Source organism: Lepidothrix coronata, unplaced genomic scaffold, assembly GCF_001604755.1.
Source record: "Lepidothrix coronata isolate B3197 unplaced genomic scaffold, Lepidothrix_coronata-1.0 Scaffold99, whole genome shotgun sequence".
NCBI lineage: Eukaryota > Metazoa > Chordata > Aves > Passeriformes > Pipridae > Lepidothrix > Lepidothrix coronata.
The window spans coordinates 710,853-723,297 of NW_016690279.1; the positions used below are offsets into that span (position 1 = coordinate 710,853).

Below are 12,445 nucleotides of genomic sequence, written 5' to 3' on the forward strand. Positions count from 1 at the left end.
ACTGCTGTCAGTCATTTCTTCCTCCAAGTGACTATTGGAACCTGTTAGCCAAATAAATATCTGCCTAACTTCTCAAGGGGCCTCAGGTCTCAAAGCACTAAAAGCTCCTGTAAATTTCATCAAAACAGCTGGGCGTGTTGAAGAGATTCAGTAACTTACTGAATTTAGTAACTGGGCTAGAAGATAGGCTTCACTAAGAACTCAAATATATTAGGCAGCAAAAATTCTCAGCAGATGCGACATTAGAGCCTAAAGCTCCAGCTAGGATCCACAATATTCCAAACCGGAGTGTCTCACAATGGAATACATAGCCATAGAAGCAAGGTTTCAGAATTACCACTAGGTCACAGGACAATACTCACAGCACCAGTTGAAGTAAGGAAATGGGATGCACCTTCAGCAAGTTATTTTTGTCTCTTTTACCTGGCTGGTTGGAAGTTTTTACTGCCATTGCATTTTTGCTCTTGCTCTGTCCCAGTAGGCCAGCAGATGCATTAGTTGTTCCTGTTGAACAGATGTTTTCTCCTGAAAACTTCTCAGATGTCCTGGTTACTGCAGTAACGGGAAGGTGAGGCATCTGTAGGGTGACTGCAGGGGCATGGGCTTCAGGGGAAGAGGAGTCTGACATATGAAAAGAGGTCAGTTCATGGCAGACTTTCGCCTGACTTCCTGAATAAAAAAAAAAGGAGAGACGAAGTAAATTTGTTTGTAGATTTGTAACAAGTTACAAACCGATTTCCATGCAACAACTTTATTTTACAAGTCCTTGAAATTATCCCACCTTGTTCTCCCTGTGGAACATTGTACCACTTACGCTGCAGAAACAACCCTAGTGCAAGTGATCCTTGCAGTGATCGTACTTGTTCTACATGAATCTCAGCAGGAACAATGTCTTTAGATCACTAATACACAAGTATCTGCATTTGGTAAGCTACTCCTGTTCCTCTGTGCAGCTCTCACTCCCCATCTCCTGCCCTGGGTTAGGAGGCAGCATGTTTATTCTTTTCATGGTTTTATGAAACACTGTATAACTCAGTTTTCTCTAAAATGCAGACAGTAAGTCCTTCCTCAACTGAAAGATGATGGAAGCGGACAGGTAATTTGCGAGATGTTTTGGGATGCAAAGCTACAATGGCACCCAGAATAGCAAGCCTTACTACCAATAGTGTCCAACATAATGTGACAGTAATAGCCTCTAGTTCATGAAACACCATAGTGCATGTTTAACAATTAAGTTAAAGTTTAAAAATTAAACTCCTAATTAGGAAGTAAAGTATTGGTGCCACAGGACAATATCCATGCTGAAACCATAGTGGATTCTAACACTCCCAGCATGTGAGACCTGCTCTATGCCTGCCAGAATCAGGTATTTTACAAGTAGTGCTACGTCATTTCATGCCCTGTTCCTACCTGATGAAGACCGATATCCATTTTCAATGAGGGAAGAACTAAAAACTCTTCTAAACTCGGGTTTGTGGTGGTCATCCAGGTCCACACTCTGTCAGAACAGACAACAGACATGACAGCTAAATTTCAAACAGCAGCAAAAGTGAGAAGAATATCTAGGAACATCTGCCAAGAACAGGCCTTCCTTGTGTCAGTGAGTACAATACAAGAAGGGAACAATTACCTAACCCCAAGAGCCAAGGCTGCAAATGGAGCACTAGCAATGCAGGACTTGTATCAGTCTTGGCACACTTGTCCTCACAGACCCCATGTACCTACAAGGTGTTATCTTTTGATAGACAAAGGTATCACCATCCACTGTGAAGATGATAAACAGAAGACTCTGCACAATAATGGAGAAAATGACTGAGATTGCAGGAAACAATGCTCTGCAATTTTTTTCCATTTGCTGCAGAAAAAAAGTACATTATGAAAAGACATTGTAAAAGCAATACATAAAGTAAATACAATCCTAGAACTTTACAGCTGTATTATAATCTGTAACGATACCTTTTTTCTGAAAAAAGCATCAATTTTCCCAATAACATCTGCCAGTATAATTCCAGAAAACTCAGCCAAGAATTTTTTTTGGTGGTTTGGTATGAGGTTTTTTGGTGGTTTTGTTTGTTTGTTTGGGGGAGGCATGCAAAACACCGTGAGGAAATATGTGATTTTTTTGGCTGCAGTAACTAAAGAAAGAAGAAACTGCTTCACAGACACGTGATTACTTCAGTTAAAAAAACGTAGCTCCCAAGAAGCAGCATCTACAAGCAAGAACACATAAATTATATCATTAATAATGTTCATTATGTCTACCCAGGTCATCATGTCTCATGCAGTTACTCCCAGGCTGACTAACTGTTGGGTCCCATCAGGTCACCACAGAGATACCAATGGGTAATACTTGATTCGACCTTCATAAGGTGTTCATAGTCAGCTATTCATTGCTCTGCTGCTGTGACCAATGCAGGCAGATTCTCTGCCAGCAGTCTGTCCTCATTGTACAGAAACTCTTCTGACAGTATTAAAACAGAACACCCTTACAGTATTTTCAGTCCTCCCTGTTAACAAAGGCACCATGCTCAACCACAAAAACTATGGAAATATCATAAGTTTAAAGCTCTGCCAAAATACAAAATCTGATCAACAACAACAACAACAAAAAAAAAGATCAAACCTTTTCTTTTCTAAATTCTCAGTAGTGCAGCTATGGCTCCAGGATCCCAATCTGAAATTAATTCTTCAAACATCCCTTATTTTCCACATTTGTGAAAGCAACTCTCAGATTCTGGCCTGGTTAGAGAGCCAAATTAAGGTTTGGTATCAAAATAACAGAAAGACTCACCTCCAAATCAGAGTGGCTAATGGCCATTTAAAATTCCACCTAAACCAGCATTTAGACTGTTGTATAGCAGCTTTCAAGGACACCATAGTAGAAATTGCCCAGATTAGAATTAAAAGGATATTTGTGTCCTTACTTCTGAACTATGCTTGGAACTCCCTGGATTCACTTTTTTTTAAACTAAATTACTTTGAAAAATAATCTAGCAATATTAGAAAATAATGTTTCAGACACTGAAGATACTCAGAATCTCTGGTATCCAATCAGTGCTGCATCAACCACACAGTAAAAAGGAATTCGACCAATAAATCTTTTCAGAAGCAGAAGACACATTTGATTTGCTACTATTCCCAGGTCAGTATTACTTGCTTCTTATATCTCATACTTACAGAAGTATTTTCTAAGACTAGAGGTGTCACCAATTTTATCACAGGTACTTGTTTATCTTTAAACATGGAAAAATCTGGAAATATGGAAACATACACAGTGTCATTTATGGTACTCTGTTTCAAATGCCTTGATCATATAACCAGAAACTGCAAGCAACTGAAGGAACACTGTTCATTACAGAGAATCTGGGTGACCAAGAACAAGCGACCAAGGCTTGCTCTTTCACCAATTCAGCACAGCCACATCAGAGCCTGATCCACAAAATTACATTTTCACTGCACGCGTTTGGCTTGTATGGCTCTAGCTGCACCTCCCATAGGTCTCAGTACTGACATTCCCTCTCGGTCAGCTATGCCAGCTTGGGAACTTCTCCAACCTAAATTGTTGGGAGGGCGCTGAAGAACCGTCAGTACTTAAGTGATTTTCCCTGAACTCTCAAAGCAAAACAGGAAGGTTCCAATCCAAACAGAACCTCAGACTGTGCTTTAAGGCAGACCAATACTCAAAGCTGGACATTGCCATAACATTGATGCAAGACTTTTCACAGACTGTGAAAACTGACACACTGCAATGCAGACAGTGGTGATGGAGCAGGTGGAATGGTGTGAGGGACCATAATCCCTTGTCCCTTTCATGTCATTCAGCTCACTTCTGTTCCTTGAAATACAAACAAGGATGTGGATGGCTCCACAGAACAAAAAGTTGTAGGTGTGCTGCTTACCTTTGTCACATGGGGCAAAAGGCTGCATTTGCTACAATTATGTTGGAACAACGTATCAAGCAGCAGCTTTACCTTTTCAATTGCCCAGATGTGGGAAACCCTATGCCCCCATTTGTAAGTCAGTAGGAATTAACAGGGCTGGAATGCAATACAGACTCTGCTTGTTCCTACCAAGTTTAGTGAATTTAATTTCCAAGCTTTTCGTTTTCAACCCCAAGCCTAGATAGACCACAGGCCATTTTTTTTAAGCTTCAGCAGTCTTAAAAACTCATTAAGACATGGCTTAATCAAGATTACATAAAATAGGCTGTCATCTGTGAAAGCCAAGATTCTAGTACTCCAGTTTTATGTGACTCAATCACAATGTACCGTCTGGCTGCCCCCTCCTGGCATCAAGGATTGCATAGGAGCTCTCAACTCTTCCCGCAGACAGACACATAGAAAAAGTATGACATAAAACATTTCAGTACCAGATGAGCTTCCCACTAAGTGGCATTTCTATGCCCAAAGTTACAATGCTCCACTACACCGGAGGAAGTTTTATCACTGGCAGGAATGTGTATGTTTGTGCAAGTTTAGGTCATGGAGACCATGACAGCTTGTGTGAGGCTGCCAGGGACAAGCTGCAGCAGTCTGGGACAATGGCTGTAAAACAAAACTGTCTCACTGCAGGATGCTGTTTTAGGATGCACGGCTGCCGGGGCTGCCTCGCTCAGTGCACACCCCTTCAGAGGCACAGATGTAACCTCAGGAGGCAGCGGTGGAAGAAGGAGGGAGAATGGGTGGGGGCACAGCCTTGTTCACGTTACTGCTTGCTATATGCTATTGTGCTTTGTGAGCTCGCCAACTGGCAAACTGCATTGCTGGCACACAGATCCCTCTGAATCGGAGTCCAGAAAGGATACGCAAATATTCACGTACATATGTATACTGACAGGTGAGACTGCCCCATCTTCTCTTCTTACTTCTAACCACATTGAACTGACAGGTTACTACCACTCTAACCAAGATCCCAGTTTGGCCAAACTGTGCCACAATCCGGTAAGTCTCCATATGGTATCACGGCCAAGACCATTTCCCAGAGCACCTCCCAAAATCCCACTGACACTGCACTGCAAAAGAGGAACCCTGTGTCCCTAAACGCTCTCTCGTGCCAATGCAGAATCTGGCATGATCCGTGTACCCTCTTGGCCCTCCCTTCCTCCCGCCGCCTCCTTGGCAGTGACCACTTACTTGGCTCCGGCCAGGGACCGCTGGCTTGGCATGGCTGGCGAGCGCGCCGTCGGCCGAACCCTGCCCCGGAGAGCCGGCCCCCGCGGCCTGGGGGCTCTCCACCGCCTCGTCCGCCCACTCCTGGGGCAGCCCCGCCGACCGGCCCAGGGCCTCCACCTGCCGAGACAGGCGCTCCAGCTGCGCCCGCAGGCGCCGGTTCTCCTGCTGCAGCTCCGAGACGGTGTGTGCCAGGGGGCTGGCGAGGCGCAGCACCTCCTCCACCTGCCGCCCTACCCCCTGCTTGAACAGCTGGATGTCCACATGGATCTCCCGGACGGCGCCCCGCAGCGTGTCCTCGTAGCGCTCCAGGGCGTCGCAGACGGTCTGCGCCTCCCGGCCGTTCGGATCCTCGGTCTCGCCGGCCATGGTGTCCGCAGGCTGCGCGGCCAGGGAGGCGGGGGGACTCGGCACCCGCGGACGCTCGGGAACCGCCGGCGTCACACGCCCGCTCGCCTCCCCACTCGTCGCCGCCGCCGCCTCTCTTCCCCCCGTGCCTCTCGGTGGCCCCAAGCCCGGCCCTACGCCCGGCCCCCTCCGCGGCGCCGGCAGGAGGAGCTCCGAGGGGCACAGGACGCGCCCGGCGGCGGCCGCGGGCGGGACGGCTGCCTCGCTCAGCGCTCACCCGCTCAGACAGGCACATGTAACTTCAGGAGGCAACCGTGGAAGGAGGGAGAAGGGGACACGGGCTTGTTCACAGCTGCCCAAGGACTTGAAGACCTGAGAGGGCCGGTGGTCTGCAGGCGGGGCCACGGGGGCGACACGGCCCGAAGCGCGGGTGATATTTGTGGAAAACCAGCCAGAGCAGAATCTCTCGGGTGGGTTCTTTACTGCAGCACAAGGCAAAAAAGCCCCACAGAAAGAGGGAATCTGGAAGATATTTTAAGCAAATGTGCACCATAAGTTAGCCTGTCTGTGTGTCAGCACTTTATGTCAGGTAGCTAAAAATTCTTGGGTGCCATACAAGATTTACCATATTACTGAACCAATGCCTCTTTCTCTCAGGAACACTGCATTCATATGCAAAACCAATTCACTTACAGACACATTTAGCAGCATCCTAGTCTCCCAGATGTTTTCAGAACACTACAGAGATTATCCCTGCTGGTCCGTGTCACAAGCTTCCAGGAGTTAAGCAGGACAAAAGACGCACAGTGTAATTTAAAGATTTCTGCACTTGATAGTTTTTCAGTGTACAAACTTATACTCCCCTGTATATATTTGTATGTGTGTGTGTTTGTATGTAGTATTTACCCATTTATCTAAGCTACTGCTAACTTTAAATACTACTTTATATCTTACTTTTTTTTTTCCAGGACCACTGTATGCGTTCCTTCTTCCTTTCCCTCCCTTTATGCCAAGCTCTTCTGTGGGACCTATTTTACAGCACCGGAAGACTACTGTAGAAAATTGCCAATGTCTTATAGCACAATTACTGCTTTCTTACAGTCATTACAGTCACTTTCTTACAGAAAGGAGTCATCATTTAACAGTTGTCAGCAGTTGTTCTCTTGCAGCAGCAAGTAGCTGAGCCTGTAAATCTAGAATGAGAAGGGAAAGTTGGAGAAGTTCTGCCTCAACTTTTAACCCCACCTCCAGGTTGGAAAGGGTTTAAGTCACTATGTGTAAAACCCTAAAGCAATAATAACAGAATTCAATTACCACTAGCACATAGGTAATTTCTTTACATATGCAACCATATCTAGAAATAATATATATGTGTGTGTGAATATTAAAGTTGACAGCTCATGGCTATTAGCTAATGGTACTAATACTGTAATTCTTTGGAAGATGTTCCTCCCTGCATGGAAAATACTTCCATTTTTACAATATTTTTTAATTACTAAGGAAAGCTTATACTTTTTCACAGAATATTAATCTTGGTCATTTGTTCTAATCTGCAAAGTTTATTGAAAACAGCTGAAGATAACAATTGCTCCATGTGGGCTAAGAGCCAAGAAGCCTCAATTGTTTCATATAACTGACAGGCAAATTTTCTGTGTCATTCTCGCTTGGCACCAGGAATTTTCACAACACTGAGGCAGAAGGTAAGAGGGTGCCTGCACGAGGCGTGAGTCCGCAGATGTACTACGTGCAATCACAGATACCCACAGTCAGCAATAGGAGCAGTCATTCCCTGATTTGTGCAAGGTATTTCAGCTCCTTTGGCCCTGTTCACTCACCACAAGAAGGACTAACAGTCTCCGTTACACCTCAGGATGCCAAGCCCTGTAGAGGGTAACATTTAAGAGACAACAGTCGCTGCCATGGCTGCAAACTTTGTTTTCTCACTGCTGATCTCGGGTATCTGAGGCCCAATCATCCTCTCCTTAGCAAATGCTATCTGATCATGTGTCTGACAGCGTTCCATGGGCAGTTCCAATTCTTTCCAGATCAGAGTTCTAGCTTTTCATGGCATAAAGCAACCTGATACTCTGGCCTAGCTCCAGCTTACACAAGCCAAGGGGAAGACCTCAGCAATGGGACATTTTTTGTCAGCACCTGTCTCCAAGTGCTCTGTTACAGAAGTGGAAAAAGTCTACAGTCACTTCACTCAAACCAGTTTCTTAATCACATCTCCTCTGTAGCACCTGCTTTATCATGCACAGCATCCTAAATTGTGGCTTATTTTCCACAGCATTCAGTTAACCCAGTCTGGGGGCCAGACGTGACACCACGTGAAATTCCGAGACTGAGACAGAGGTGGGCAAAAGCGAGAAGTAACCGTGAGTCTCATGGAAATCTGGTGCATTGTGAGAGTGACCCAGGCTAAAGGTCTCACAAGCAAATCTTTCAAAGGGAAGATGAAAACTTGCTACTGCAGTAATTCACCTTTGGGTTTTGCATTTGAAAGGAGCAAGGTTGCCCAACACTATGGGAAGGCAGCAGCTCCTCACTAGCATCGTGAGGTCATCAGGCTGGGGCACTGCTGCATGGCTTTCGTGGCTGGTGTTCTTCCTCTTTGGAGTTGCCAAAAGGCATACAAAACTCCAGCTAAAGTGTTCCCAAATCGGCTAATTGGAGTCTGTTTTTGTCTTCATTCTAAGCATCTAGAGATTTTTCAGGAATGTCAAGAGACCAGTATCAGGCTGTTCTTGCTCATTCCTCTGGTGTAATCTTCCACTAGGTACCCCACTATCTCACTCTGCATTCCATTATGGAATTCTTCAGGGCTCTTTAACCATTTATCAGACCAGGGCTCGATAATGGCTTTCCTGTCTGATAATGGTGGGTGATGAGCCCATGTAATGTTTGCAGTACAATTTCTGAAAGGCTGGGAAAGACTTCTACCACAGATAGAACCTAGACCTTGCACATTCACATTAAACACAATGGAAGGAATGACCTGAAGCTCCTAATCAAGGTAAATATGCATATGCTATGCTGGTAATTTAAAAGATAAATGGCAAATCTCAGCTATAATATCAGCATTAACGTGGAATTATTCTATCAGTTCCTTCAGAGTTACTTGTTATTTACAGTTGTGTCTCTAAAATCAGATTGCAGGCCTCGGTCTTGATTTTGAAGATTGCACATACCAAATACTGCATTTTTTTTCTCTCTCACAGGGCAATAAATGAGTAACAAAGGAAGGTCATCTGTATCTAGGCTTACGTGAACATTCACAAAAAGAGGCAGAGAAAAACATTTGTGTTTTGCTTCATCAAAAACCTTTTATCCCAACTGTTATTCATTATCAGAGAGCAATGAACATGGGGATGTGTAGAGTGGCAGTGTGCTTACCCATGACCTTGCTTCAACTCCTTTTATATAGAACTAAGTTCATAACCCATTTCTTAGACACATGTACTTCTTACTGTGAGCAGAGTACATCACTAAGTTCGTCAAGAAAGCTAAGGGATTTTTTTCCTTTCTTTACAGACAGGATGGAAACAGAGGCATTTTCTGAGGCGATCTGTGTACAGCACCAGTGATTAAACTGCTGGATGAGAACTCGGCTTCATACAGTTCCCATTCAGTTTTCTAGCATCAGGCCGGAGCTTTGCCTCTCTGCTGTTTCAGCGTTTGTCCTGAGGAAGAAGCTGGAGCAGTGCACCTATGCATGCATGTCCCTCGCTGCCTTAAGATACGTCCCTTAGCAAAAAAATATTTAAGACTTCCTCGATGGAATTAAAGTAATACAACTTTGTCATCCTTCACCCTAAAATAAGAGAAAATACAGGGACCTTTCGTATGCTTCTGGTTTTCAACTTTCCCATGAACATCAACATCAAATCTTTCCAGAGTCACCCTACCACCATCCCTTATGATGCATTTAGAAAGGTGGTGTTTTCTTCCATACTTTGCACAATTGTGGAACTGGCAGTACCTTTACCTGTATCCTGTACTGCTTGGTACAGCTTGGAAGCTTTGCTTAAAATTAGCTTTGCAGGTAATACCCAGAAGAGTTGAGATGCCGAGCAGAATAGCAGGCATTTGACAACTGTTATCCTGAAATCAGTGGAGTATATGATGCCATGTTTCCAACCCTGCTACTGTACTCCAAATGAGCTTCTTAGAGCATAGACCAGCACTGGGCTGCCCACACCAAGAGTGGGCAGTCTGTGTGGTGGGCAGCAGTACATGCCTCCTCCTACACGGGAGTTTGCTCTCCTGTTACAAGCAAACCACAAGCTATGTGAATGTGATTAAGCACTTGGTACCAGCAGTCAGGGCCTGAAGCTTACCTTTCCTTAGAGTATATGCAGAGTAAACTAGGCTCCCCTTTGAAATAACTGAGGCTGTCTTCACAGATTCCTTCACTAAGATTCAGAAAGCTCTCAGGCAGTTAAAGAGTCTGGCTCGCACAACTAAGAAACACGCAACTTTGCTCTGAAGGTTTTTAGCAGTCAACAGAAATAGCATTTGGTAAAGGTCAGCAACTCATCTTTCTAGACCTAATAACAATAACAGGGCCAGCAAGGTTGTTCTGTGACAATGCCCACAGTGATTTATGACCTACAGGGGCTGTGTTACAGCAGGAGCAAAAAAAATCCGCAATATTAGTTGCAGCTTGGAGGAGTTAATAAAACGTGCAGCTGAAGGTAGGGAAGGCTACTCTGCCCTTGTTAGCTAATCTTTCTGTGTGGCTTTTAGCAGGTTACTTCTCCCATAGAGAATTGAGATCCAGGGAAGCCAGAGAGTTTGGCAAGAAAGCTGTGAAAAGACCAGGAAGCTCAGCTCCATTTTCAGTCAGTACTTGCAGTTACACTTTTATAGCCTGCAGCTAGTTTCTTTTCACATGTATTTTGTTGGTTGGGAAGAAGAGAAGATGACAAAATTAACAATCTGTGGACTGAATAACTTGGCTGGGGGAAAGGCAGGGCAGAGTTGCATGCTGGAAGGACTGCTTTCTAATTTTGTGCCACAGATGGACAGATGGGAAACTACTCCTGAGAGCTGAATGCAATGTAGAGTTGTTAACTTGCATCTTTCCCTAGTAAACGTGACACTGTAGCATCAGGAGTGAAAACTGAGCTGAAGAATTACCTCTTATCAATCAAATGACAAAAGTGTGATGGGAAAAGATAACAGCCCCCCCAACAAACCCTCCTCTTGCCAGCTAGACCATTAATGGGACTAGGATCTCTAAGAGGCTGAAATAACAATTCATCCCCTGCACTTAATCAGCACGGCTGCAGAACTGATGTGCATAGAAATGGAACTAAAGGAAGAACAGCAGCATTGACAGCCACGACGATAAAAGGATAAACTTGCCAGCTGTCACCAGCTGTCTTCCTATAACCCAAGTAACTGTCATTGAATCCTCTCTGGAAATGGGACATGCTCCACAGATAGCCTTGTCAGTCATGGTGTGTTTCTAAGGGTAAGCTCAGCCTCTGACTATGTCATAATTCTCTTAAGAAAGACAATAACTGGCTCCAAATGAAGGCTATAAACAGTCAAGAACCCCTGACTTCTCTTCAGAGTGGAGACTGGCTAAGTAAATGTGCAACGCAGAAAAGCCTGTGTAGGAAGGATCCTTTGGCTGCGTAGCAACGTTACACGGGCATATTTTGTGGCAGGAATCTGGCACCCAAGACAGCGAAAGCTACACTGAAACAACTCTTGGAAAAGCTGGGTTAACAGCCCCATCATGACTGCCAAATACCAAGAAAGGCCACTGACAGCTAAAGGGACAGCAAGCGTCAGTCTGCAAAACCCTTCCAGTGTCCAAGAGACAGTACAAGCTAAATACTACTGAACCTAGATTCCATGGACTATGTCTTAAGTCAAGACACAGCACAGAGGCAAGTCAAGCAGGCTGCAAGGATCAGAACAAGCAGTACTTCCTTCAGCAGTGGCTCCTGAAGCCGCTTCCACGCTGGCACCACCTACTTTTGCTCACAGCAAAGGTTGCCATAGTCACAGCAGCTGTGTGGGGCTACCAGTTACTTGGTTTTAAAAGAAAGTTGTTCTTGAGTGTTTTGTTTTACGTTTTTCTTCTCCTGTAGCGTAAGTGTTACTGGTAAATAGTAGAAAATCAAAGATCTGATCTGGGCTACAAGCGTTTTGTAGATGAACTCACTAGTAGAAATACATCATCATCTATCATCTGCACTAGTCATAGTTCCTTAGCTATACCGATTCTCTCCCCTCCTTCAAATAGAATTAAACGTTTGTTGTTCAAAACCTCTTTAACCGTTTGAGTGTCCTTCTTATTTGGTTTGATCCCCCCTCGAGTCTCCGAGAAACCTCGTGAAAGGCAAAAGCAGTAAAAAGAGAAATCGCTGATGCTACCTACGGTGAAGGCGAAACACTGCGCGAGTTTAACGACTCGTCGGTGACATCTCCTGACCGACCGCGGCACTGCAAATAAAAACTGCGCATCGCCGAAACCCACGCACTTATTCACGCCGAAAGTTTTGGTAACATGCACGGAACTCGCGCCTGCGCAAAACGAAAAGCGCTTCGATCACGTGGTATGCCTAGGGTACATGGCGACGAACTCGCGCATGCGCGATGACTTTACTGATTCTACTGAGTTCTGCTTTTCTGGGATCAGTTGGGGAAAATCGTGTGAAATTCTAAAAAGCTTCTCTCCGTGTTTTCTAGTTGTTTTTTTCAGCCAAACTTCTGGTCCGCGACCCAGTGACCACTTCCTGAAGGTCCTGATTCATGAGTCTGCTCCTTTGATTTGAAGGAGTGTACAGTTGCCATAGCCAAGGTAGCTTAGGGTGTCCAGTATCAGCATAAAAAGCAGCAGTAAAAAGGAACTATTCAGAGTTGAATTTTTGTGCTGTTCCGTGAAAAAGTAAAAGCTATCTGTGCCAGCA

At 44.8% G+C, this 12,445-nt stretch overlaps 1 protein-coding gene across 1 annotated transcript in view; it reads right to left on the bottom strand.

Annotated features, from left to right (window-relative positions):
- SMTNL2 (smoothelin like 2) overlaps positions 1 to 5,568 on the bottom strand; it is a 16,153-nt gene extending 10,585 nt beyond the window's left edge. Inside the window, exons 1-3 of the mRNA XM_017822722.1 lie at positions 5,133 to 5,568; positions 1,411 to 1,498; positions 424 to 669 (exon numbers count right to left, since the gene is read on the bottom strand). Of these exons, the coding sequence (XP_017678211.1) occupies positions 424 to 669; positions 1,411 to 1,498; positions 5,133 to 5,537 (739 nt within the window). The 5' untranslated portion in view covers positions 5,538 to 5,568. The remainder of the gene's footprint in view (positions 1 to 423; positions 670 to 1,410; positions 1,499 to 5,132) is intronic.
- Between the last annotated feature and the right edge of the window lie 6,877 nt (positions 5,569 to 12,445).